Below are 26099 nucleotides of genomic sequence, written 5' to 3'. Positions count from 1 at the left end.
TATAGTTGAACTAAATGGCCTTCCTGGGTTCCTCTTACTATACGGCCCTGTCTTTCACTCCTCGTCATGTCTGTCCGTCTCCTGGCCTTTTTGTTACAGCACACGCACACAGTGCCCCTTGTATAGAGCGAATAGCCTGGCGGAGGAGGCTGGTATTACGTAGCAAAACTGGGAGGGGCACATTGGAGAACTTGCTCCATCTTTTCACTATCCAATGTGTGTGTGTGTGTGTGTACCGTACACACTATGGGATAGTGCGGGCAGGGGATGGTTTGAAAAAAAAAAAAAAAAGGGTGGAGTGAAGGGGAAAAAGAGAGAGACAGAGAGGAAAGAAGAAAAAAAAAAACCAAACCTAAAAGAAAAAGAAAAAACAGCAGGAAGCGAAATGATCCACAGGTGACTCGAACATCATCAGCCACTCGATCGCCAAGTCCCAAGCAGAGAGCTACCGTTCGCCGGAGCGCGCTCGCCCGCCTGTCTTTAAGTGTTGTCGTTTACATTTGACAGGTAAGATGGAAACATTCAATTTTACTACGGGTACTACTTTATACCCGATTTCCAACCAATCAACGTGATTTGTCTGTTTGAACGAGCGATTGATTTCATTTCACGTTGATTGACCGTGAATTGTGTGGCGTGACGAACGGCGTTGGTGGGCATTGTTCTATAGCCGCTTTGATTGCGGGTAATGGGTCATCGTCAATTAGATTTCAGATGACGTGTCTATATGCGAAAACGCATACGTTGAACTCGTGATTGCTGATTTATTTCAAGGGCATCCGTTCACCAATGGAAATTTTGATTGGCATTTGTTCAGTGCTAGAAAACGACATAATGACAATTTACGATTTGATGTAACCAAAAAAATAGAAACGTTGACTTCATGAATAGCACATTAAATTGCGAGTCCTTGAAAATGTCATACGTGTAATATTTGGTCTATACCAGTTGGACGGGATTTAAAAAAAAATTGGGGGGAAATTGGGGCTTTATTTCGTTGCTGCCTGTTTTGATACTACGGTGTATATTTCGCTTCATTAAGGCAATGAATGTTTGATCATTATCATTCCGGTTTTTCCCTAATTTGACTCATGTGATCTCAACATTTTTTTTTTTCTAATTTATTTTGCAGTGAACAAGAAATGTATCGAACCGAATCCATCGAATCACGAAGACCAACATTGGATTAATAGCAATTTTCTACCACTGATCGTTTACTACCCACAATCGAATACTACGCGAACCTTATTCTACTAGCAAACTATTCTACAACAGAGATTAGCACTCACTATACACAACCTGTTCCAGAATATTGTGGATTAATCGAAGAAAATCGAAAGAGAACATTCCCAAAGAGATCTCTCGTCAACATGATCTACCTGCAAATCACGGTAAGAATGTTCTTGTTTTTATTTCTGTCTATATCCCCCCCATAGTTTGGCCATCATCAGCCAGGAGGGGCCGTTGGTGGGGTGAACTTAATTAGGAAAGTTCGTACAAAAGATGATAAGCTCAGGTATTGTGTGGCTAGACGTTGTAACACGTTTAAGTAGGTAGAAGCATAAAACCTTATATAGCCCAATCAGCTGTTTTTAGGAAGATTAGTTATTGGCAAAGAGCTTGCCCTCCAGAAAGAAACAAGGGCAAAACGTTATTAACAGTTGGCAAAAGCAAAATGAAGATCCTTCGGGGGGATTACCTGCAATTTCGTATGCGTAGTGATGATGAGCCCACTCGTTTTGTTTGTTTTCTTGTCGAACAATTCGCTTTTTTCCCCTATGGAGTGCAATGCGAGGTTCTCGACCTCTTTATCCTGTTCGATTGGTGAGTGTTACCATGTCATCTCATGTTTGAAAAAAAAAATGGGAAAATGTTCCATGTTTTACCTGTTCTTCGTCTTCAAGGTCGATGTAGACACGTCACATTTTCAATTGCTCCACTCTCAACATCCATATATTCGTTGCACAGTTTTTAGCTGATAACAATTCACTAACCTTCTTAAATATCCGTGGGCTATTAAACAATACCAGCCTTTTTTTCTTTTCTTTTCTTTCCTTATTATTTTTTTCGTGTTGGAGGTGCCCAGTCGTCGCGTTTTCAAGATTCCTTTGTGTGTGCGGTACTTTCCCTTTTATTGTTTTTCTCTCCTACTGATTACGTACGTTACAGATGAGGGTCAATTAAACCGGCGACAATCGGGCTCGTACGTAATGTCCGGTCAGACGAATACGTTTTCTAGAAAAGCATCCCCTCCCCCTATCCAACACGAGATGGCATTTGCATATACCGTGAGAGAGGAGGATCCCTTGTTATTTTCTTTAATCTCCAAACTTTGTTTGTTTTTGTTTGTTTGAAAGTTCCATCGTCTCCATCGTCAGCATTTTCTAGTAAAGACTTTTTTAAAATCTAAATATCACGACTGTATTACATCGGGCAGCGCTCCCGACACAGCATGGCGTCCGTCAGATATTCCAGCGGCCCTTTTTTTTCTTTCGAAAGGATAGAATCATTTTCCATGCAAAACATAGGAAAATCAACACAGACATACACAAAAAGAAGAACGCACTTAGGACGACCTTGCCTACCGCGTTGGCTTCATTTTTGCGTGTGTCGCGCTAAGAGAACCGACACCACCGCCACAACGGAAACAATGATGGATGAAGGTCTCGTCTTCAAATTACCCTCCCAACTTTAGAACAAAAATATGAAACAAAAAACTAGTGCGGATAAGGAATGAAAAATTTAACTCAGTCGGTGCAAACATTCCCGTCACGCATTCAAAAGAAAACCTTTTACACCGGCTGTCTAATGGTCGTGCACTTCTAAACATTCTCTGCGCTTTATATAGGGAATTCATTTCAGCGGCTATAAAAGCCGAATTGCGCTATACTAGACGTTGAAACGATAATTGTTTCTCTTGATTCCGGCGATATAACTCAATCGACACTGTCGTCGTGTAGCAAATTGCGGGTGTCGCTATTATAAAAGCGAACAATTACATTAGTCACAGAAGTTTCACGAGACCTTGATGATCAACGTGTTTCATTTTTTTTTTTTTGGGGGGGGGAGAGGTTCTAACTTGAGCAGCAACAAAGAGTGCGGCAGAAATAGGCAAAGAACTGCGGCCAACCGGTTTCTCTTAGTTAGCGCATGCCAATCACGTGTTCCGCGCTGCATCGAGAGGCTACGAACCCGAAAGAAACTGCAAGTCGAAGTGCGTTGCTTTGCGTTCGACGTGGGTTTGTTAGTTTGAGAATGAAACCATTTGAATGAAAGATTTCATTGGATACGGTTTCTTTTTTAAATGGAAGGTCGTGAAAACCAACAAAAAAATGAATTCATTGGTATGCGAATATTGTTGCGCCAGATGAAGAAAAAAAAGGATGTCTCGCCATGGGCGTTGTAAAGCGCATTTGTTAAGTCGACAAACTTGAAGCTTTAAAACAAAGACAACGCCAGAAAGATGGCCAGCAAATAAAAACTTGACGGCCAAAATTGTTTTGTTTTCTGTTCCCTTTTCTTTTTTTTTCATTGGTTAAAAATCGTCAGACGAAGGAAGAAGAACGAAGGCCGACGTAATTTGGTTATCTTGTTTTTTTTTTTAAATTCAGAATGATTGCCTAATTCTGAGCAATTTTTCAACGCGCTAGAACAATTCACCATAATGATCCTTTCTTTTTAGAGTTTTTTTTTCTGTTTCAATTTTTTTTTACCTGCATTTCTTACGGTTGAACAATTTCCGTATGGCGCACCGACGTATTTCGTAGAATTGCCAGCAACGTTACCGTTCGCCAAGCCGATCGTTTTGCATAAATGATAATGCATTATTATTACTATACGCGACAGGCAGTCGGACGTGGAATCGGAGAAAGAAATGTTGGCAACAAGAAATCAAACAACTGGCCAGTATAAATTTTTTTTTTTAACGAAATCACCTGTGTGTTCAATGCTCGGCAACGAAAGAAATTGTCCCGGAGCAAGGTCGGGGAAACGCCTTTAAAAAAGAGAAGGAGGATAGGACGTTAGGGAGAGAAGGTTCTAGTGCTGCTACTCCATCACGACTCCACCCAAATTCGGAATGAAAAGGAAAGAGATAGACGGAAAAAGGGGATCGAAGATTAGAAATGGATTACAAAAGACACCAAGGAAATTGTGCGTATCTTTTTTTTTGTGTGTGTGTGTGAAAAGACCCTCCCGTGACGGCCTCATCTATTGTCCTGTTTCTCTTGCGTCTGTCAACTTGTTTTTTGTTTAAATTTGGTCACACGATGGTCACGCCTGTGCGATCCTGAACTGAAGGAAGGCCGAATGCTAATAACGATCGTTGCGGAGAAGAAGGATGATTTTCTTAACTCATTGAACGTCGTTCCGCACAAGGTTTAGCCCTTGGTCTTTTTCCATTTTTTTCTTCTTACCAATTCGCAGCTCTAGCGAAAGAAGAAATACCTGTTTATTTATTCCATTTTTTTGCCTTTCTTTCTTTGGTTTTCAATTTTAAACTTGTCTTAACACTAAGAAACAGCGAGACAGTCCCATATTTAGATTGACTCTGATGGACGCCGTTGCCCCTGGACTAGTGGAAAATGAAACCATTATTCAGACCATTGCCAAAGAAACGAATCATTTCGCTGTTTATAACTCAGGTGTCGTAAAACAAAAAAAAAGTGCGGTTTTGTTGGCCCAACTAGCAGCCAAGTCTTCCAGTTAACAGTTGAATGTGCATATATTAGCTTCAGTGATTATCGCCCATTAGCTTATTTGAAGAGGGAAAAAAAAGGGTATATTAATAACGTCCAGGAAATGAGGGTCTTTAGCTGTTTAAGCTTTTGGACGGAATTCTGCAGATGGACGAGAGCCGACGGACGTTATTACATTTCCTTTTACGTAGTTTTCACGACGAGCGTCAGATTTTTGGCGTCTCTGATGGATGTCTTCTGTTTCATCTCCAAAGCAAAATGTCAAACACACGTCGACAGTTGAATGCTAAAAAGAAAATCGAGCACCTTGTAGGGCATTCTCTAAGTATTTGCAACAGTCAGGTCAAACTGGATGATTATGTGAACGGGAAGCGAACTAGTCGCTAAGCAGATTTCGATCGTTTCCATTTTTATCATCATCATTTTGGATTGTCGCCTCCCGACTTTGCCGAGTCCTTGAAATTCAGCTGATTCGCCGCTCTGATTACGGCATCTTCCATTGCTCCGGGGCTCTTTCTCTCTCTCTCTCTCTCTTGGCTGTTTGGTTCTTATTCATTTTCCCCTTTCCAAAAGGTAACACAATCAGGTATTCTTTCGATCACCTCAAAAGTCATTGACCGTAGAGAAGGAACAGAGAAAAACTGTATCCATTTATTATTATTCATATTTTTAAAAAAATCTACGGTCACCTCGCCCTATCTCCTTGAATTGCAATCGATCCGGTAGTGGACATTGACCAAGGGTACATCAATTCACAATTGATTTGTTCCCCGTTACATCAGCAATTTTTATTTCCCCAAAATCTTTCGAAACGATTGGAATAATAGGGCCAGAATATTGCAGACGTCAGGCCCTGGCGGAAATCAGGGCGTTGGCCAAAATCCGGCTCTTGTCGCCCACCTAATTTCATCGTTTCTATATAAAATGCTAGGCTGTCTTATTGATTCGATGAATAATGTCTCTTCATTGGATCCGGTTGGTGCAGTTTTACGTGCTCGTCGTCGTGTCCAGCGTCCGTTCGATGCCGGTGGCTGACGTGCAAGAAACGGCGCCGACGGAATGGACTCACGACATCACGACAGAAGAGGCAACGGCGACCACTTGGCTGGCGCCAGAATCGCTTACAAAAGAGATGCTGGACGCTGCTGAGGCTGTCGGCCCGGACGACAAAAGCCCTGCAACGACCCCGACCGAGGAGCCGTTCAACGCCGTCACCGACCGTGACGAGGCGACCGTTTGGTCGCCCTCGCAAACGGTCGAGATCCGTCTTCATCCTCAAACGTTGAGGACCGAAGAGGTGAAAGCTGGTGAAGAACATGCTGTGGAAGAAACGAGAACGACGTCGACTACGGTGGCGACTTCTAGCGTCGCTCCAGCTCAAGAGGACGTCTTCGGCCAGCGGACGGCGATGAAACCTCAGCAACAGCAGCACGGAAGCTTCAGCGGTCTAACGGGCCGTTTGAGATCGAGGGACAGCGTCGGTGCAGCCTTGCGTCGGGCCGTTACGGGTTCTCCGGCCGTCCAAAAACTGCAGCAGAGTACGACGCGCATGGCCAGTTTGCCCGTCTCTTCGGGGCGTGGCAAGGCCGGCGGCATAACCGGACGTAAAATTGTCGGTTTTGGCAGCTTGTCCAACTTGCCAAGCATCCAACGCGTCCCTCCGAAATCTTTCTTTAAGAACCGACCAACTGGACATGGCCATGGCGGTGACACACCTGCAGATACCCATATGGAACCTTCACCTCAATGGCTATACGGAACTAGTAAAGGTACACACATCTCGATACAAACTAGCCTTTTCCTTTTGTTTTGGTTTTTTTTAATAAGCGAATTTAAACCGGTTCTCTCTTTCTTTTGAAATGAAACAGACACGAGGAAAGCCGTCGAATCCTTCCGGCTATCCAATAACGAGCGATTGCTTGTTTTGGGACTGCGTGATAAAGTGATGACGACGACGACGACGACTGTCAGCAACCAGGAAGCAGAAATCGTTACGTCTACGACTAGTAAACCGCAAGAAGAGGCTTCTACGACGACATTGTTTACCACTACGACAACCGTTCAACCTCCCGTCGACGAACAGATGCCCGTCACCGATTCCACGGGGATCGTGGAATCGACTACGACGCGGCCGGCAGTTTTGGAAATTGTGACACAAGAATCGAATGATGTGCCACTGCAAACGAGCGATGCAACTCCTCAAGCGAGTGACGCAATTCCGGAAATCAATAACGAAACATTGGAAAGAACGCGCGATAAGGCAGAAGGTCAAGTGACGTCCACCGAACTCACTCCGCACGCGGAAACTGTCTCAACGTTGACAGCCAGCTCTACAGAAACGAATCCTTTCACGTCGTCCAAGACGAAACTCGAACCAATTGCGCCAAATGAAAAAGTGGAGCCCATCAAGAGCCTCGACAATTCTCCGCTAGATGGCCAAACATCGTCTAAACAAGAATTGGGATCTTTAGCTGCGAGCGACGACTGTTTCGGCGCTGATTGCAACGGCGACGAAGAGACGGGCTTGAACATGGGCCAGTTGGATCATGGCGGATTCGATGAAGAGGCACATCGATATCTGGTGGAAGAGAAAACGCACGATGGTTACATCATCGGTGAGTTTGGAGTGGTCAGCCGGTCGAGCGACTTGAGGGCCGTTCGTTACACGGCTCACGGCTCCATCGATCCGCAACTGATTCAGGAAATGCTGCGGACCTTCTGGTTACTGAAAACGGGCGAGAAAAAGTAAAGAAAACAAAAAAAGACTATCGTTATTGTTTTGTTTTGTTTTTATTGCGTTGTGTTTTTGTTTTTTTTGTGTCACTCGCTCTCACCAATCATTCGATTCCTATCTATTTTTTGTTCCAAAGTGTTTTCTAATTGTCGACATCCGGCGGGAGACGGTACGACCCTTTATTACTGGAACCAGTGCAATCTCCGATTTTATTTTTTTTTCTTTTGTTTTTTTCTCTTGATTTTTGCATACACACACAGACGCAGAGTTCTGAGAAGATGTCGGCAGGACGCTGAAAAAGAGTCTCCATTTTTCCCAATTTATTTTTCAAATTTGATTTGTTACGTTGATTGATGGATTCAGCGCGTCGGTATTTTATCGTATTTTTTTAAATTTGGTTTGTGTGTGTGCATGTCGTGTATGTACGTGGCCACGTTCAACATCTGATATTTTCTTGGCTCTCTTCTTCACGCCCTTTTTTGCAATTCTTGAACTTCTTAGATGGAATCTAATTAGATTGCAGCGTGCCATAGTCTGTCGTGTATTGTTTCTCTGGCGGAACGAAAGGAGAACAATAAATGGTCTTCCACTCTAATCAATTTGAAGGTGCTTTGCATTTATGTAAAAAAGAAAAAACAAACAAAAACAAATGGTGAAAGGTATCGATTTTGAAGGTGAATAGACCGTTCGTGTATTGTACAGTTGGAGTTGTTAGATCTGTTATCGAGTATCAACGTCAATTATCTCCATTTTTTTTGCTTAGCCAATCAAACATGGCCTAAATCTTATGCAATATAATTCTAACTTGACCAAGGTTGCACTTGTTTTTATTCCTAACAAAATAGGCTACCAGTTTGACATCAATCTCTTATGCATCTATATACAGGTAAATGTAAATGGTTGATTCCTGGCAGTAATATACATATCCGGAATTAAACTTGAACCTTTTGGAAGGTTATGGATATACCCAAGGTATACAGGAAATACGATTCATGTGTGAACAATCTCATTTCTAACTCTTGGTTTCTTTTTACTTGTTCTGTTCTGCTAATCATTTATGGAAACATAAAGTCAATGCGTGTCTGCCTATCCTAGATCAGCATAGACTCCCTTTCACCTTTCCTAGCCTTGATTTGGTTACAGCAGGTGTACTGAGCACGGTGAATTGCTCGTCATGGCTACCTAAAGACTTTAACGAGCCTAGTTACGTGTATCCAGGAAATTGAGAAAAACCTGTTATGTGCTAATAATGCTGTTATATTTTTACCTTTTTTTTATAATTATGATTCGTTACACGTCTTGCAGTGGACGTGTCGCGTTTTAACTTGCCAAACAAACTTAGATACCTTACCCGAAAGAATGTCTGAATATGTTTTACTTAAACCTGTTTCACTTGAACTGTCAGACTCGGTGATTTTCGTCTGTACGTCCTTGCAATAGCGCTTGAAGAAAAAAAAAAAAAAATGACTTGTCAAACGAGCATGTTCATGTAAATATTGTCTGCAAGGCAACAGAGGCCTAAAACGTGAACGGCAACTTGGGCAGTAGAACTAGTGCACCTTTTTTATTTTTTAGCCAGCCCTGCTGCCTCAGGAAAACGTAATTATTACATTAGTTGTGCTTAATTGAATATGTGATTAACACCCGTTGAAGCAAACCACGTAACATTCCAGGTAAGTCCACTTAATAATCAAAAATGTACCGAGACAGGAATTTTGCTCGTTAGTCGTTGGTTCAAGATTTCCCCGTGAACTAAATTGCAACACTTTGCTTGTTATTATTGTCTACACGGCAAGCCCGTGAATATCAAACCCTTTTTGATTTGCCCATGTCACGACGTGCCCCTTTTTTCACTTGTCGGCTGAAAAAGACAAAAGCATGTTTCACCTTTCAGACACATTAGAATTTTGTGATTGTGACACAGACTCGTCGAACTGTCTAGTTAACGAGGAAGCAACGTCCCATTTCGAAACGTCGGTTTTGTTTTGATTAATCACAGCAGTATGTCTCCGTGTTTAAGCCGTCTGAAAGTTTGGTCTTGAATCGAATCCCTGAAAGGCAGGGCGCAGTTTGTCCCCCAATGGGAAACAAATCTCAAGGCTTCTGCTCTACACCAACTAATCTGTCATTCCTCTTTTGAGAGCCTTGAATCTTCGGGACAAGTCTCCTCGTCTATTTCATTATTTGATTTGATTTGATTTGATTTTTAAATTGGGATTTGCATTTATGACGCGTTGCAACAGGACGACGAAACTTGTTTCTTTTGTAGTTAAACATTTGCTATTTGAATCGGCTTTTTCGCTTTAGAAAGTGTTAAAAGCGTCGCAACTTCGATCTCCTTTTGGAACCGTTTGGCTTGCAGCTTTAGTGGACACGTTCAATTCTAAAGAACAAACACACGATGGATTCCACGTAAAATTGAATTACGAATTTCAGCTGGGAGGAAAGAGTTTTGTTGCAGCGAAATATTTGACGTTCACCTTGAAATATTGCCCACGATTCATTATCAGTTTTAAATGGCACGTTCGTACTGCAATTTGTCGAATTCATTTTCTTTTTAATACATAGCTAAGAAAAAGTCTATAGTTGTAGGAAAGTCCACAATTTCATGGCTGTGTCTGAATTTATCTCAATTCCGCCCTTGCAAATTCACTGAGATTCGGCGTTCCGAGAACAGGAATTATATACACCGTTATCAGAAGTGCTTGACAACAATTGATTTGGTGTGGCGCCGATTGCAAACGTCACAGTGGCACCACATTCCATTTGGTTGTTAATTCTATAGAAATATGGACAACGGTTTTGTTTTTTTCCAAGACTTTTCCGTGCTACGTTTGCGTTTCTAACACAAGGAAGGAGGGTTTCAATTAGCGGTTATTTTGTTTGTTTTTTTTATCTTTTTTTAATTTTTTCCCATTGTTTCGTACGTTAAGCAAATGCCCTTGGAATTCCCGATAAGGTATCCCGCACCCCAACGAGAAAAACTTTGCGCAAAAACCCATTTGAATAATATTCGAATACCAAACAAGCAAAAAAAAAACGAAGAAATAGGAAAAGAGGGGCGACTAGAAAAGAAAAACCTAAGGGTATTTAGTTTCTAAAAATAAAATAAAAAATTCTTTTCATATAAAAAGCATTTAGCAGCTTTTTCTTACCCCGACTTAATGATGTTTATCGTACAATTTTAGCTACAAAAAAAAGCCCGCATCGGCCATGTGATTTCCGCCTGTCCTCAAGTCGTTTGTAAAAGGACAAACATCCAACGTAGGCACATAACAACAGAGACACTACATCGGAGAAGCCTATGATCAAGCCGTATACCTTAGAAATTCATGGGAATACATACAGTACTTTAATGCCATATGTGTTGTGAAGGCATTCACGTCTGTTTAGCCGAACCGGTCCTTCTTCTTTTTCACATTTCAAAAACATCCAGTTGATCGTATACACGGTCGTATAGATCCACTCTCTTTCGGTGAATTCTTTTCTCTTTTCAAACATGCTGGAATAGGTCTGCAAAATGCAGTCGGTAATAGACTTGTATAGGCATTTCACGGGGCATCGATTCCGAATGAATCTATACCGCAACAAACGCGCCATTGGCCTCGTTCATTGGCTGGGACGTCCATTGTATCGGCCGTATTGTATACATTATTCGGCACCGTATGGCCAAGCTTAAAAGTTTTCCAGCTCTTCTTTTATATTCAAGCCGTCTCCTCGTTTTTTTTGTTTGTTATTAGCTGTTATGCGCCGTGTATATAGACGAAAATCACTGGCAAATTGGTCTTGGTGAGTTACTAAGTCGCTATATGAGACTTTCCATCTTTTCTTCTGCCTTCGATACCTTTTTAGCCGCATGCTTTAGTGATTACACACGCACACACAAGGGCGCCTTATGCTGCATTAAAACACATCCTTTAGTGAGTAAATATGCTGTACCAAATGTCGACTGATGGGTCCCCTTTTTTGTGTGTAATACATCAAGCTGCTCGACGGCACCTTTTCAGAGAGAGCGTTCCAGCCCGTCGTGCATTCCACGCTGGAATGTTGAATTTTTTTATTTTTCCTTTTATTATTCAAAAAGAAAAAAACGGAGAACATGATAGGCAACCGACAATCATGTATACGTTAGTCTCCTTGTATCGTGAGTTGTATAGTAGAAGGACAGCATGCAGAGAATGTTGGATGCTATTTATGTTCAGAGAGCCGGACGTGCTGGAATATCAAGCGGATTGTCGCTCAATAATGGAGTGTATAAGTCCATCCGGATGAGGCGATCTTTCTATGCCTTTGCTTGATCTTCGTTATGAAAGAAGGAAATGCTGAACGATTTTGATCTACACCAGGCCCTGTAAACTCCAAATCTCTTTTAATGTTCGTTCCTCTGAATAATCTTGTAATTGTGCGTCTATAATTTTTTCTTTTTTTCTTTTAAATTCGGTAACTGATTTGATTGCTTGAATCGACTTGGCCTTCTTGGAATTGCTTAAAATCCCTAGAAAAACCTAATCATTTTGAAAGTACGAATAATTCATCATTGCATTTTGAACCGTTGCTAAACAAAAGGGTGTGGTCGTTCATATCTCCCATATGAACTGGTTTTCTCTGTTTACACATCGTTTTAGCTATCCACCTTGATGCGAACGGACAATTAACACAGTAGACATTGAAAAAGTAGAGAGTGGGGAGGACAACAATGACAAGATAATTTTTTTTTATCTGTCGAAATAGAAAAAAAAAAATTGGTTTTCTTTCTGTTGACTGTTGACTAATAAAAAAAAAATATATATACCCGGTTACTGTACCATTCGTGTGTGGCGCTACTCGTGAGTGTATATTAAAACATAATGGGAGTCTATAAAGAGCTATTGTTAGGGGGAATCCTTTTGTGTGGGTTTACATACCGTCGATGATGATGACGGTCCACACACACATTACGATGCATCAAAAGCACATGTTGGAATCAGAGATCACGTCGAAGAACTGTTTTTAAAAAAAAAGGGCCTGGGAATTCAGAACGAAATGGAGGGGTGGGAGTGCAACGACTAGAGAAAACTGACACCCACCAAAACTTTCGAGTGTAGTAAAGGGGGGGAGGGTCTTTGGCTCCACAGCAGCAACGAATCGTCAATTCTTGATGTGTATTTTTATTATTACGGTCTCATTTTCGGAGCCCTCTCGTGTCCCATTCGATGTCAGTCCCTTTTTGCGGGGCACCCCACGGTCGTTTTACATTTGAAATAAAAATAAAAAAAGAAAGCCCAGTGAATAGGAAATCACAAAAGAGCGGAGGTCGCTCTTCAAGCCCGGCCAAATCTATTCATCTCTTACTTCTTCTTTATAGCGTTGACGACCAGGTATTTAGTGAACTGCCTGATGGCTTTCACACACACAAAAAAAGGCGCTCTACGTCTATAACGCACGCCCTAACAGCGAAGAGCTGGACTCCGCCTCTCGTCTCCATTAAACCATCGCTAAATGGCACACATCGTCAGTTCTGTTCGATGTGTAGTCGCTTCCCTTTTGATATTTTCGTTTTTTTTTCTTTTATTCTCTTTGTAAACATATTGACTGCTGTTATATACGACTGTCTGCCTCTCCCCTCTGTGTGTTACATATAGGCCAAAGATTTTGCACATACAATAGGAAGTTACGCGGAGAGTTGATAACATGTTCAGGAGCCAGACGGAAACTTGAGTCATCACTAGACAAATGTATTCCGTTCGTTTTTTGTTTGATTTTTTTTTGCGACGATTGATGCTCTTTGCTTTGAAGGCAAATAGGGCTGAGGTGCAGCTGTGAGCAATGCCTTTTTGGCTCGATATGAATTTTAAAAAGGGAGGAGCAAGAGAACCAGTTTTTTTCCATTTCTTTTTTTCTTCTTAATTTGCCAACCAGAGAATAGAGTTGTGTAATTCCAGATGGAGAAAATTTGTTTAAACTTCATCTTGGAGCGCAGACGTATTCAGATATGCAACAATGGGACGCGATAGAGTTCCACTTTCTCGAAGGACGAATGCACGTGGGCGTTGTCCATGCACGTGTATTCTACTATTTATAAACTCGTCAGTAAATGTGTTGATAGTTCAATATATACTTGCGTCGATAACAGTCCAAAATATGGAGGGCACCTTATATACTAGATATCTAGCAGAGCGGGTTTGTCTTCTAATAGACGTACATCAAATGGTCAACAAGCAAAACCGAAGAGAAATAGGAACCCCCTCCTCCCTTCTGGGTGCTTCTAGCTATTTTTTGGGCACTTTAAAAAGATTCTGTCTAACCCCTATACGTTTTAAAAAATGGGCATGGATACAAAAAAAAATATAACAACAACCGTATATATTTAGTTCTTGGCCTAGTTGCTAATCTCCTCCGATGTCTGGCCGGGGCTCACAAAAAAAAAAGACATAGAACCGAAACAAAAACACAATAGGAAAGGACGATATAAGAAACGATGGCACCGCGTGTATGTACCTTTTTAACAATGAGCCCGTCCGAAAAGAAAAAGGTCTATTATGTTCTTGAAGTACATGGGCCACAAAGCTTCTGTATTTATGGGATTCTCTTTTTTCTTGATGTACGTATGTGATGAGTTGTCTTCTTCATCTGGCCACCAGTTGACAGATATAACTTCATCGATAGACATTTGGCGGCTGCTAATAGAAGGATGGAAAAATACATGTTTAAATGTGAAGAAGGTACGATCGTGCATCCTGTGTAAAATTGAATCTCGAGAAGAAAGAAAAAGATGGCTGATTTATCATTTCCAAGGGAATTGCATTATCAGATGGCGATGGTATAAATCCATGAATTTTCGCAATACGTTGCCTGATCGATAATGGCGATAACGTGTCATTCGAGAGGACCAGGATGGCCAAGTAGGTAATCACCAAAAGCTGAGCGTTATCTGATAAGGGTAGACTCTTCTCTGTGTTACTTTAGGGGATTTAAAAGCTTCCCTTGTTTTTTGTTTTTTTCCGGTTGCGACACGAGCATTAGATCTTAAGTAGTTTGACATGTCTAACCCCCAACTATATGCACCGGAGTCCCTTTTTTATTTGTGTGTGTGTGTGTGTTCCCTTTTTCGAACGTATCAAGGTCTTTTGATTACAATTTTTCAAGTAACAAGGGACACCCTCTGTCTGCGATGTTGCGAATCGAATACCAATCAGCGGGGAGGTGGTCATCGCATAATTAAAAATGTCGTTTTTAAAACAAAAGGACGTTCAAATAGTATATATGAAGAAAGACAAAAGAAAATTGAAAAGGAGAGGGGGAAGTGTCGGTCATTTTCCGCTCGTCATGAAAATCCGGTTCGGATGTGTGTAGGATAAATACACACACACACACGATTCTCTTTTGCTGGTGCTGTGGGGACTCGTTATTGTTGTTCCCTCCTCTTCTGTACGTGTCTGCACACCGGCATTGTACTCGGTTTGGGGAAAGAGATCAGCCGATTGGACGGTTCATCTTGGCCATCAAATAAGAAAATGAACATAAAAAGAAATGAGTTAAAGAAACTGAACTCTCCGCCTCTATTCTTGAACGGATTTCTCTACAAATGCCCTCAAAGGCTAGCGCTCTTTCTCATATAGTATGATGAACTCGTTTTCACTCATTCTCCACGATGGTACGAATCAGCTTGACAGTTTGTTTGAAGAGGATCTTTTCTTTCTGGCCATAGAAAGTGTACGGGCCTGCTGGCCGATTGTAGGGAACCTTGTACTCGTCTCTTTCTCATCATTTCTATTTGAAATGCTGCATATACAGGAGGCTAAGTACTATTAACAATTGCTTTGACCGGTATATAGGTAGATGTACAGAACACGTTTTTCTTTTCTTTTCTTTTGAAAATGAAAAAAAAAGTAGTTGCGCTTTATTTCTAAATCTTCTCAGGCAAACAATAGACCGAAGCGGGCACTTGAAACCCCTTCGACTAGTCGTGACTGATTGGCCTCCTATGTATATGTTTATCGGAACATCGCTTAATGAACGACGTATATCTAATCAGTTGGTCGTCCTTCAACGCAAGATGATTAAGTATATTTTAGAGTTCAATCCAATTGGCGGTGGAGACAAATCAATTCGGAGCATCTGCGTTTTATATACGATTTTTTTCAATTTTTAAATGTTGGTCGGCTGCATTTGTTACGATCGAATAATCATCAGGTATGTCCCACATTTTCAACAAGGCTGCGTGCTGTGTGTAGGCCTACGCTCTCTGTGTGTGTAGACTGTCGTTGTTGATATCGTCGGCGATAATCAGAAAGGTGTATTTACCGTTCTTCTTATCAATACTATTCAAAATCCCGGGGCTTTAAATATTGAATTCTTTTTTTTGCAGGCTGTGTGTGTGAACGGGTTAATCCAAGCGGCATCTCACTCGTTTATACGTACAAACCCAACAAGGCGGCAAATTATAGTCCCCAAACCCTTTTTTTCTTTCTCTCTCTTTCTTTTGTACGATTCTGTTTTCTTCTCCTATCTCTTCTTTTTTTTTTCTCCCAATTCTTTTCTTCGACGCACATTGAAGATATTCACACACACACACAAAAAAAGGAAGCCCTTTTTTTTTTGTGTGTGGGGTACTGTGGGTGTTTTGTTACTATACGCTTTATAAGCGCATGGTGAAGGTACACATACAGGATCCACAATGGATGAGGATGATGCCCACTACATAGACTGTGTTTTTCGCGTTGATGGCCGTGCGATCCAAATCCTTGATGGCCAACATCCATGAGCGGAGGAAAGAAAAGAAAAAAAAATGAATACACGCAGCATGGGTCAGACTAACCAAAAAAATTGAAGTAAAAAAAAAGGGGAAAAATAAATAATGATAAGAGTATATATAGGACAAATCTCACGTTGACAAATTCTTCTTGTCCTCTCTCCTCATTCTTTCCCACTCCAATTTTCCCAATGACAAATATGTGGGTGCTGTTTCTTTATCAGATGAGAAATCGTATAGTAGATTGGGTGTGTACATGCGATAGCGCCCAGCGGCTGGCAAAGGTCCCCACTTATCTTTAATCCGTCCAAGAATGTTTTGGCTCGAAAATGTTAGTGCAAAACGTGTGATCACGCGTGAAACAAGCCTTTCTTTTTTTTTTTCTACTGTCTTTTGTATTTCCCTTTTTTCTTTTTTTTTCACGTGAAGATGATTGACGTGTCACCACTTTCTGCAGCAAAACTCTCAACATTTTATTCGACATTTGAATCTTTTTTTTTAATGTGTGTGTGTTGAATTTCTATATCAACATAGCACTCGATAATACTGGCAGAGAATGTCGACCCCTTGCAACCCCTAACAAAAAAATAGGAAAGAATAATAAGATCCTCTTGCGAATCCACTTTGGAATTTCATTTTCCCCCATTTAGTTTTTTTTTTTAGAACGAGTTATTGTCGTTTTTTTTTTGTTATAACACAGATGTGTAAAAGGCCTACGAAATGCGGAGTTGTAGAAAAAATAAATAATAACAGATCGAAAGTTTTTTGCTGACTGACATTTTTCTAACCCCCCCCCCCCTAAAAAACACCAGCTGCTTCATCTCTGTGGCTCTTCTATTTCGTTTTGTTGACGTGTGTGTCTCACATCGCTTGTCGTGATTGAGGTAACAACCCTATACAGGTCTCGAACAGCACAAAAGGGCCCGATGTGCTGTGACAAACTGTGCATATATAGAACATCATATCGTAATGATCCAGCTGCTCCGGCCACGTACATGTAGACACGCGCCATCACATTATACAACAACCGCATCCATCCCTCCTAAAAGCCCATGAACAACAAAACAAAACTCGAAATATTCAGGGCTTTCCATAAGCAGTGCATGTATAATTTATACGTCGACCTTTCGGCATAAATTTACTTGATTGTTATTTGCTCTTTATTTAAAATGATGGCCCGTCCGAACAGCGACGAGATTTCCTTTTGAACTACATGAAGTTATGAACCCAATTTTTTAGAAATAATGATGTCAACATTTGATTATATTAGTGTTTCTTTTTTTTGTTTAATTAGTGCATGTCGGTGTGTATGTCTGTATATATTAAGGACTAACGATGTGTCGAACCCGATTTGTTCTTCTCTCCCTCCCTCCATTTTGTTTTGAAATCTTTTTCTCTGCGATCTTGATCTCTTTCCTTTCCTTTTTGCACACCGAAAAGACGATAGAAAAGAGAATTCTCAATCCTTTTCTTTTTTTCTCGCTTCTTTTGTTTCATTTTTCTCATTACTTTTTTATTTTTTTACGAGCAGGATGGAACAGGAAATTGAAAGAGATGGTTTATACTCTAACGACCGGTGTGCAGCTCACAGGTCTATCTGCAAATACCGATCATTGTAAAGAACAACAGACCTGCCTAAATAGTTTAAAATAAAAGCAAAACAAAAAGTATAGATGAAGCCTTTCAAAAAAAAAGAAAAAATTAGAGTTAACCTCTATTAAGAAAACATTTGATCCCCCCCCTGGGTTACGCGGCCATCATAACCGGATATACAGTGACTATATACAAGTGTTATGTGATGAACAGACGGCGTCTCCCCTTTCTCTGACCCTTCCCCGTCCCCTGTTATGTAAGCAAAAATAACACACAAAATCTAAAATGAATCTCCACACAAACACGCGCATCTACGGGTCAATCTGCTTTTGTTATCATTTTTATTTTTTTTCGGTTCAAGAACAGGTGCGCTATCAGTCTCTGTACTTCCGGCAAAAAATGGCTGACATCCCCTTTTTTTTTAAATCGGAAGGAAGGAAAAAAGAAGAAGGAAGCGCTTGACTGTGAAATTGGCACGAGCGAGTGGAACTTCGTCTTCCGGAACTAACAAAACCCAAACCAGAAGATCAAACCCCCTCCAACCTCTCTAACACGCAACGGTCAGCACTTAACCCAGCGGTTTCAACTCTTATATATTTCCCTCGTTTTTGTTTTGTTAATATGTATAGTGTCACGCGGCACAAGTATCTAGTCAAATGGATGGAGTATGGGTCACCTGTATGCGTCTCGAAGGCTTTTGATACATTTCCGTTAAGGAAGAAAGACAAGGGAGGGGGAGGTTTATATACTTTATAGAACATCAAATTTTTTGTCTTCTGCGCTCTTCTTTTTTTTTTTAAGGGGAGGTGGGGACACAATATCGGATAGTTCTCTCTTAACGTTTTGTTGTATCCGTGCCACGCGCCCGCGGTTGCCAACTGACGCACAACCGGAAATCAAAAGGTCAACTTCCGGGCAGAGGGCGAGAGCATCAGGCCAAATACAAGGGGGAGGAATAAAAAATAACAAAAAAAAAACAGTGTGTGTGTGTGTGTGTGTTGTTCTTCCTCTTCCCCTTCTTCCTTCCGTATATATCATCACGATGCATAAAGCAATATGAAACAAAAACCTATACCATTTATTTAGCACCGGTCAGTCATCATAGTTCACCTCTCTCCTTCTCCCCCCACTCCCCATCAACTGTTTCAACCTTTTCTAAAACTATCGTGTCACTTCTACGGATCCCCCCAATTTTTTTCCCTATCAGTGTCTCTCTCCCCCCCTCGTGTTCACAAACTCGATGGTAATTTCTATATACGATTTCACGTAATCACCGGTGTGTGCATGACCCTCTTCATCTAGCGCACCTGATATACTCAGCCATTCAAATAACGGCCAGATTTTTATGATTTTTTTATTTTATATATTTTTAGGAAAGAGTGTTCCATGCGTGCGTTCAACTTACAACCCCGTCCACCCAGCAAAAGCCTTCTGCCTGGAACGGGGTGTTAGATAAAAGCTGTGTGATTGCCATAGTTAATCCGCACTGTTAAGAAGATTAATCCATCGGCTGTGTCTATTAAAACCTTTGTGGCTGGGATTTCTTTCCTTCTTTATTTGTGTGTGTTCCTAATCAAACAGCCAACTGTTTTCACACGGACGCGTCAAGAATGAAGACAAATTTCAAAGAAAAAAAGGTAAAGCTGGATGACATCATTTCCCCGAAGAGCCAACGAACTGAGATGATTAGCGTCCTATAGAAAAGAAATGATGTGACGAGCTGCAAAAGGATTGCGCATCTTATGGGACGGATGACATTTGATGGCCCCCCCCTCTGCTGCAGTAGATCGAACATCAGTAGATACAGACCATGTAAGTAACTCATAATACGAAGGGAGAATAAAAAGAGGGACTGTATTAGTGCATGGAACATGTTGGAAATTGGATCCGACCATCGAGTTATTTGTTCAACGCCAAAAGAAAGAAGACACACATAAGAGAACATCTCCCCTACGTTTGGCTATTTCGCTATGGGATTTTCTATACGTGTAAGACCAGATATATAGTGAACAATCACGCAGTGTGTTCCAGCCATATCACTGCGCGCGAGTTAGTCTACTGCGGAGGGGTGGAAGAAAAAAAGAAGAGAGGGTGCAAAAGGAGGCGGAGCTGGCCTGTATAGCTTTTTGGCCGGCAAAGCTACTTACACATTTGAGCTGCGTAGAATGGAACTATACAGTCCCTGGAACGCAGGGTATATAGAGAAAAGAGCACAGGCAAAAGGCTCTCCAACCAATGGCAGAGTCAGCTGCTCTCTCTCTCTCTAAGCAAATCGTTGTTCCATCAATCTTTCTTTCTCTATTTGATATAGTTTTTTTATTTTTGATTGAGCCCCAGTTCTCTTTCGGATGAGGCTGTGCAGCAGGCGACTCTGTGCCCTTTTGTTGTGCAGAGCAACAAGTCGGTTACAAAGCCGGCTCCAATGACACGCTGGCGAGAAGGGCGTTTATATAGCACATCAACTGATGTGTTATGTTCTTTTCTTTCTTTTTTTTTTTTTAGAATCATGCAAATATCTTGTTGAATAAAAAGCACAGCACAAATGGCAAACAAAACTGGCCATGTTGTACGGTGATAAATGATGATGGCTATAACCTTCGGAGCTTCATGCACAGATTGATAATTAGCTGGCGTTGTTTATCAACGATCCGCTGAGAGATCATCAGAAGAATGTGATTGAAGAGAAGCTATCTATACGTCAACAGATTAACGAAGTAGTGACCTTATACATTTTAAAAAAACAAATGGGAAACGAAACGAAATGGATTGTTTTTATTGTGGATTATTTGACTCGATCAAGGGAAGGCGGGCCCAAGTCGTTGCAGTTCCTGGAAGGAGGTGACTTGATTTTTTTGCAAGGGGGAGCTGATGGAGCTCTTTCTTTTCAAATTCGCGAACTGCAAAGAGCAGAAATTCTTTTTGTTCTGTTCCATGCAGCCAAACAAAACCGGAGCCTATGGATGGTTCAAAAAGTAAAAAAAAAATAAAATAAAATTAAGTCGGATGACTTGCTGGATGGACTGCGGAGCCAAGGGATTTGTCCTCTGATTTGTCCTCCTGTTCGAAAGAGGATGGGAGAGAGGGCGGGCAAAGAGTAAGGCCTTACGGCCAAAGGAAGAAGCCCTATGGCTTGACTGGGCGGATCAAAGGTCACCCCCCAGCCCAACTCCGCCACCCTTGGTAACCCCCCCTACAATTCCTACTGTACTACACCCATCCCCGTTGATTTTGTCTCCCTTTCCTACCCCCACCCTACTCTTGGCTGACTTGACGGCCGACGTCAAAAGGCCCAAATCTCGGTGAACTTTTCAACAGTTGCCAGCCATCTGCTCAGCGAGTCAGGTCTAGTGTGCCCTTCTCCTTTCAGTCCGACCATTGCGACTCGATCCGGACTCGAAGTAGAACCGGCCGATCCGTGTCGCTTGCCAACCGTTGCGGATTTTCTCCTTTGCATTTTGTTTCATTATTCGCTTTTCGTTTGTTTGCCTTGCGTCCTTTTTTTCCACCTCGTGAAGTTCTGCATCAATGAAGTCGTCACCAGTCGACATGGATCTCCGTCTCAGCCAGAAGAGCAGCTCCAATTCCACGCCATCCAGTAAGTCGTTTTCAACTGAAAATGGCCTTTGTTTTTGTTTGCGTTTATGTTTGTTTTTTTTTATAAAGAAAATTGGAAGGAAATGAAACGGATTTCGTTTGCGTTTAGGTCGAATCTTGTACGACATTCCGTGTCGAGTGTGTCAGGATCATTCCTCTGGCAAACACTACGGCATCTTCGCATGTGACGGATGCGCTGGATTCTTCAAGGTACGTCTGGTCAACATTGCGCCTATTCGGCCAATCTTTTCTCTCCAGCGCTCTTGTTGTTTTCACTTATCTTATTGCGTTTTCAACGGAACAACTGGGACCTGACTGTTATCTTTCTTTTTCTTTCCCCCCACCCCTGTCTCTTATAGCGTTCCATTCGCCGGAATCGCCAGTACGTTTGCAAGGCCAAAAGTGAAGGTGCCTGTTTGGTGGACAAGACTCACCGCAATCAATGCCGTGCCTGCCGTCTGCGCAAATGCGTCGAAGTTGGAATGAACAAAGATGGTAGGAATTCGAATTGTTTATTTAAATATTTCATTGCGTTCTAATTCGAATTTTTCTTCCGTTTATCTTTAGCTGTTCAACACGAACGCGGGCCGAGAAATTCGACGTTGCGTCGTCAAATGTCGATGTTCTATTCGATGAAGGGATCGACTTCTTCATCGCCGGAAAATGGCGGATCGGCCGACGCTGACAGTCCGCCGCCATCGACCGGACGTGCCAGTCCGTTGATGCCGTCGGGTATGACGACACCTCCGTCTTCCACGGCCATTCCCATGTTCCGTCCGCAGCAGATGGGCGCTTTCTCTCCGCCGGCCACATCGACGCCGACCAGCAACACGGTGCTGAGCGTTTCGTCATCGCCTCCGTCCAGTTTGCTCAACTGCCCAACGGCCGATCATCATCTTTCGCAACACTTGACCCTGGCCGAACGCATGTCCATGTCCCTGCTGTCTCACCACGCAGCGCGGCCCATGAACCTCTTGTGCGCTCCTCAACCCAAGGTAAGGCAGCATCTACGTCAAGGATATATACCCTTCCTAAGTTGTTCTTGGGAAAACGCAATTAAACTGTGCTGATTTTCATTATGGAAAAGTAGGGAGATCAAAAAAAAGAAAATCAAACATTTGAGTGTGTAAGGGGTGGGGTGAGAAGAAAAAGAAAATGAGAGAAACAAAAGAAGAAGAAAAATACTTGGTGACTTTTACCTGACGCAAGGTCGTTTGGGAATTTGACCTCACCTGAGATCACAAAAGTCACACACACAAGTCCTTAATTTTTTTTTTCTCTCGTTTTTTTCCCTTGTATTTTCTCAAGCCTTTAATCTCATAGTCTAGGCTTATCTAATTGAAGTCGCACCAAAGTCCTTTTTTTTTTTGAAATTTTATTGTTTTCTTCTATTTTTCTCTGCTAATGAGCTACGTTTTTTCAAGAATTGCAAATCTTTGTTGGATTTTTAAGTTATGGCCATTAAATTAACGACTTTCATTTCTCCTTTTTTATGTGTGTGTGTGCGGATGAATAGTATCCCCATGAAATGTTCAACGCCCTTCCAGCGGCCGCGGCCGCCATGATGCCGTGGAGTTTCAGTCCTGAAACGATCTGCGAATCGGCCGCTCGTCTTTTGTTTATGAACGTGCGATGGGCCAAGAGCGTTCCAGCATTCACCACGTTGCCTTCTCGTGACCAGATCATCCTGTTGGAGGAGAGCTGGCGCGAGCTGTTCGTCCTCGGAGCAGCTCAATTCACGCTGCCCATCGAAGCTGGCACTTTGATGACAGCTCTAGGCCTAAGCAGCTCGCATTTTGCAATGGCTGGCATGCCTTGCCCGCCCACAATGCCAGCAGTCAGCACCGAACGTCAGTTAGGCCTACTCAGCGAAATCAAAGCGTTCCAGGAAACGGTGGCCAAATTCAAACAGATGAACGTCGATGCCACTGAATACGCTTGTCTCCGAGCTGTCATTCTTTTTAAAACCTGTAAGTTTGATTTGTTTCTTTTTTTAAATCACTCTCATTTGAATTCTTGGTACTCATTGAATTATTATAATTATTTTTTAAAAATAGCTGCTGGATTACGAGATATCCCGTCTGCCATCAATTTGCAAGATCAAGCGCAACTGACGCTCAGCCGCTACGTGTCAACTGCCTACCCCAATCAACCGTTGCGTTTCGGTCGCTTGTTGTTGCTGTTACCTGCTCTGCGAACTATCGCACCGTCGACGATCGAAGAATTGTTTTTCCGCAAGACAATCGGAAACATCCCCATCGAGCGCATCATTAGCGACATGTACAAATCTGGTGACTTGTAAACGAAATTATTATTATTATCATTTTTGTTTTTGGGTTTTTTTTTCATTTGATTTTTTTTTGGAAGCGAAGGGAATGAAATCATCGAATTACTGCCTTGTTGTACAAAAAAATTGTACAGTATAACGTTCGATATTAACGCTAAGAAATCATACCGTGTAATCTTTGAAAACGATAGCGTCCAGCATTTTTCTCTCACTTGTGTGTCCCTCGATTGTTTCTTATTTTTAAAGACTCTCAATACAAGTTATTCAATTAAAAAGTAAGCACCCTCTTTATTTGCCGAGAAGAAGAAAAAAAACAAACAGCAAACACCACCATATGTCGTGTTTTTTTTCTATCCCCCCCCTCCCAACCCCCCACACCCTACTAACTGACCCGAACCGCAAATGGACTCTCAGTTTGTTTATTCACCCAAAAACACGTTTTTTTTCAGATTGAATTGAATGGCATATTCTTCTTTCGTCACTCCCCCATGATGTGGTGGTTGATCAACCAACTGTCTAGATCAAACAAGCCTCTTCGTTACAATAGAACGTGTGGGAGCCGGGTCAGCCGGTGAAGATGTAGACACTCATAATTTCACGGCTACAACCCCCTCACAAATACAACGGCCATTCAGTTGTATTATACACGCAAACCCGATGTTGATCGATAATGAGATGGGAGATGAAGTGATCAAAATACAAGGTATATATACAGTTCAAAAAGGGAAAGAGGAGGATGTTGAAGAGGATGTTGAGAACGAAGGAACGGGGTTTGACAGCCATCAAACAAGGCTTATAAGATTCAAGCTACACACGGCTTCATTGCTGCTGGGAACAAACATGGAAGCCTACATCATTTTTCGCTTTTAATTTCTGGAACAAGGTGTTGAGCTTCCTAAATACTTCCTACTCCCTCTTTGTGTATTTCAAGCCCATCCACACCCCCCTCTCTATTTTTTTTTTTGTTCCTCGTGTGTCATTTCAGGCCTATATAGAAAATGGAAGAGAGATGAGAATGATAGAGATAGCTTTGACAAATGTTCTTCTTTTCACCATGCCGCGCCCCTCTTCATCAGCACCCAGCTTCTCTTTGCTCAGTGCGGCAAATTGCTGGACCAATTTGCTCCGTCAATCATTCAGGCTCAGCTTCACTAACAGCTCCAAGTAAGGCCGTTTTAAAATTTCTTTTCATTTTGTATTGTTTTTTTTGTTTTGTCTTCGGTGTTCTGCTTTGCTGGCTGTGTATATCGTGGTCTGAGAATCTCCTGGGTCAATTATATGCTACTAGGAAACTGTGTAGGTACTATGTAGTCCACACAGACCGATTTTGTTGATGAAAATGAACCCTTGTTTGAGAGGATTATAGACCTTCGATGCAAATCTGTGCGTTCGCAGCCAATAAAAACCGTTGCATCCCACCAGCACCAGCTTTTGTGCGCTTTATAGACTGAGAAGGGCTTCAGTGATTTTGATTTCGATTCGGTCGAATTCACGTTGGTGAACGCAGACAAAAGAAAAGATCTGATACAATTTGATTCCCCCCTCCTTTCTGATTGGTATAAGCGTCTGTTACGTGCTGTTTATGCTGATGTCCCCGGTTCAATGTTTAAATCGATATTTAAAATTGTTGTAGATTTTAAAAATGCAAACAGCCCACTTCCGGAGATTGGCAAAGACTTCCGTACATTTCGACGTAGGCTGGTAGGGTTTCCACAACAAGCGGATCGAATCGGTCGAATTGGAGGGAGGAGGAACTCGATTATCCGTTCTCCTCCCACAGAGAACCCACCACCACCTCCTCCTCCGTTTTTTCGGTGGCAATACAAATCTGTTTCAATAGATCCATCAGTATTGAACATGAACCAAAAATCTCCAGGCGAGAGGGCCCCCGTACGTATGAACAGACGAGAACAAATGAACAATGCATTTAAAAACCGTCTCATTTCTTTTTATTCATTAGAAAAAAAGAGAAAAAAAGAAGAAGAAGGCGGCATGGTCACCTTTGACAAGTGGAAAATCTTTTTTCTGTTCTGTTTTCAAATTTTTTTTTTTTAGCCTTTTTCTTGTCGAACTGTATACAGCATTATAGGCCTACTATAGGCATGGATTAGCAATGGGTCAGTATATGGGCTCCATAGTCCAAATCAGCCCTCACCATCGTGAGAACCCCGTTCATCATTAATTTGTCCCTTTTTGTTAACGTTTTTTTTTGTGCTAGTCTAATTCAAACTATGGCCATTGTTGAGTGCCATTTTTCGTCCCCTCATCCACATGTTATTAGTCGCCCAACCCTGGTCTAACCCAGTTATATAATCACTTAATCAGTCCTCCAGCTTTGCTATTTTCTATTTTCCCATGTTATTTCTAAAAGTTAAAACTATTTGCTAAAGCTGTTTGCTATTGCAATCAGGTATTTTCTTGCGCCTATTACCGAACGATATGCCGCCCAGCATCTGACATCTA

General features: G+C 41.8%; 2 protein-coding genes and 1 long non-coding RNA gene across 5 annotated transcripts; 2 read left to right on the top strand and 1 right to left on the bottom strand.

Annotated features, from left to right (window-relative positions):
• Positions 1-247: 247 nt before the first annotated feature.
• On the top strand, positions 248-8026 carry LOC116925783. Its single transcript, XM_032932544.2, has 4 exons — positions 248-507; positions 1133-1391; positions 5683-6466; positions 6566-8026. Exons 2-4 carry the CDS (start codon positions 1371-1373, stop codon positions 7444-7446), a joined length of 1686 nt encoding a protein of 561 aa, XP_032788435.2. The 5' UTR covers positions 248-507; positions 1133-1370; the 3' UTR covers positions 7447-8026.
• On the bottom strand, positions 7485-8822 carry LOC116925786. The gene is made up of 2 exons (XR_004395721.2): positions 8699-8822; positions 7485-8613 (listed from the first exon to the last, which is right to left on the bottom strand). It is a non-coding gene; the product is annotated as an uncharacterized LOC116925786 (long non-coding RNA).
• A 145-nt stretch (positions 8823-8967) lies between these two features.
• On the top strand, positions 8968-23911 carry LOC116925784 (nuclear receptor subfamily 2 group E member 1). Of its 3 annotated transcripts, XM_045175773.1 has the most exons (8): positions 8968-9104; positions 17694-17753; positions 19129-21350; positions 21459-21559; positions 21709-21844; positions 21917-22344; positions 22866-23319; positions 23407-23911. In XM_045175773.1, the coding sequence occupies exons 3-8, from the start codon at positions 21281-21283 to the stop codon at positions 23649-23651; spliced, it is 1434 nt and encodes a 477-aa protein (XP_045031708.1). In that variant the 5' UTR covers positions 8968-9104; positions 17694-17753; positions 19129-21280; the 3' UTR covers positions 23652-23911. The 3 variants fall into 3 exon arrangements, with proteins under 3 accessions (XP_045031708.1, XP_032788436.1, XP_032788437.1); XM_032932545.2 differs by lacking the exon at positions 17694-17753 and having other exon boundaries at positions 8970-9104; XM_032932546.2 differs by lacking the exons at positions 8968-9104; positions 17694-17753 and adding an exon at positions 18855-18998.
• The last annotated feature ends 2188 nt before the right edge of the window (positions 23912-26099 follow it).

Source organism: Daphnia magna, linkage group LG6, assembly GCF_020631705.1.
Source record: "Daphnia magna isolate NIES linkage group LG6, ASM2063170v1.1, whole genome shotgun sequence".
NCBI classification, from domain to species: domain Eukaryota; kingdom Metazoa; phylum Arthropoda; class Branchiopoda; order Diplostraca; family Daphniidae; genus Daphnia; species Daphnia magna.
The sequence above is the reverse complement of the archived record's forward strand: the minus strand, read 5'-3'. Positions and strand labels throughout refer to the sequence as shown.

Bases quoted from the DNA above. Each gene is read 5' to 3' on its own strand.
- LOC116925783 (XM_032932544.2), top strand. From the start codon at position 1,371: ATGATCTACCTGCAAATCACG. The intron at 1,392-5,682 runs GTAAGAATGTTC...CGGTTGGTGCAG, and splicing joins TGATCTACCTGCAAATCACG to TTTTACGTGCTCGTCGTCGT. The intron at 6,467-6,565 runs GTACACACATCT...GAAATGAAACAG, and splicing joins GCTATACGGAACTAGTAAAG to ACACGAGGAAAGCCGTCGAA.
- LOC116925784 (XM_045175773.1), top strand. From the start codon at position 21,281: ATGAAGTCGTCACCAGTCGACATGGATCTCCGTCTCAGCCAGAAGAGC. The intron at 21,845-21,916 runs GTAGGAATTCGA...GTTTATCTTTAG, and splicing joins AGTTGGAATGAACAAAGATG to CTGTTCAACACGAACGCGGG. The intron at 23,320-23,406 runs GTAAGTTTGATT...TTTTAAAAATAG, and splicing joins TGTCATTCTTTTTAAAACCT to CTGCTGGATTACGAGATATC.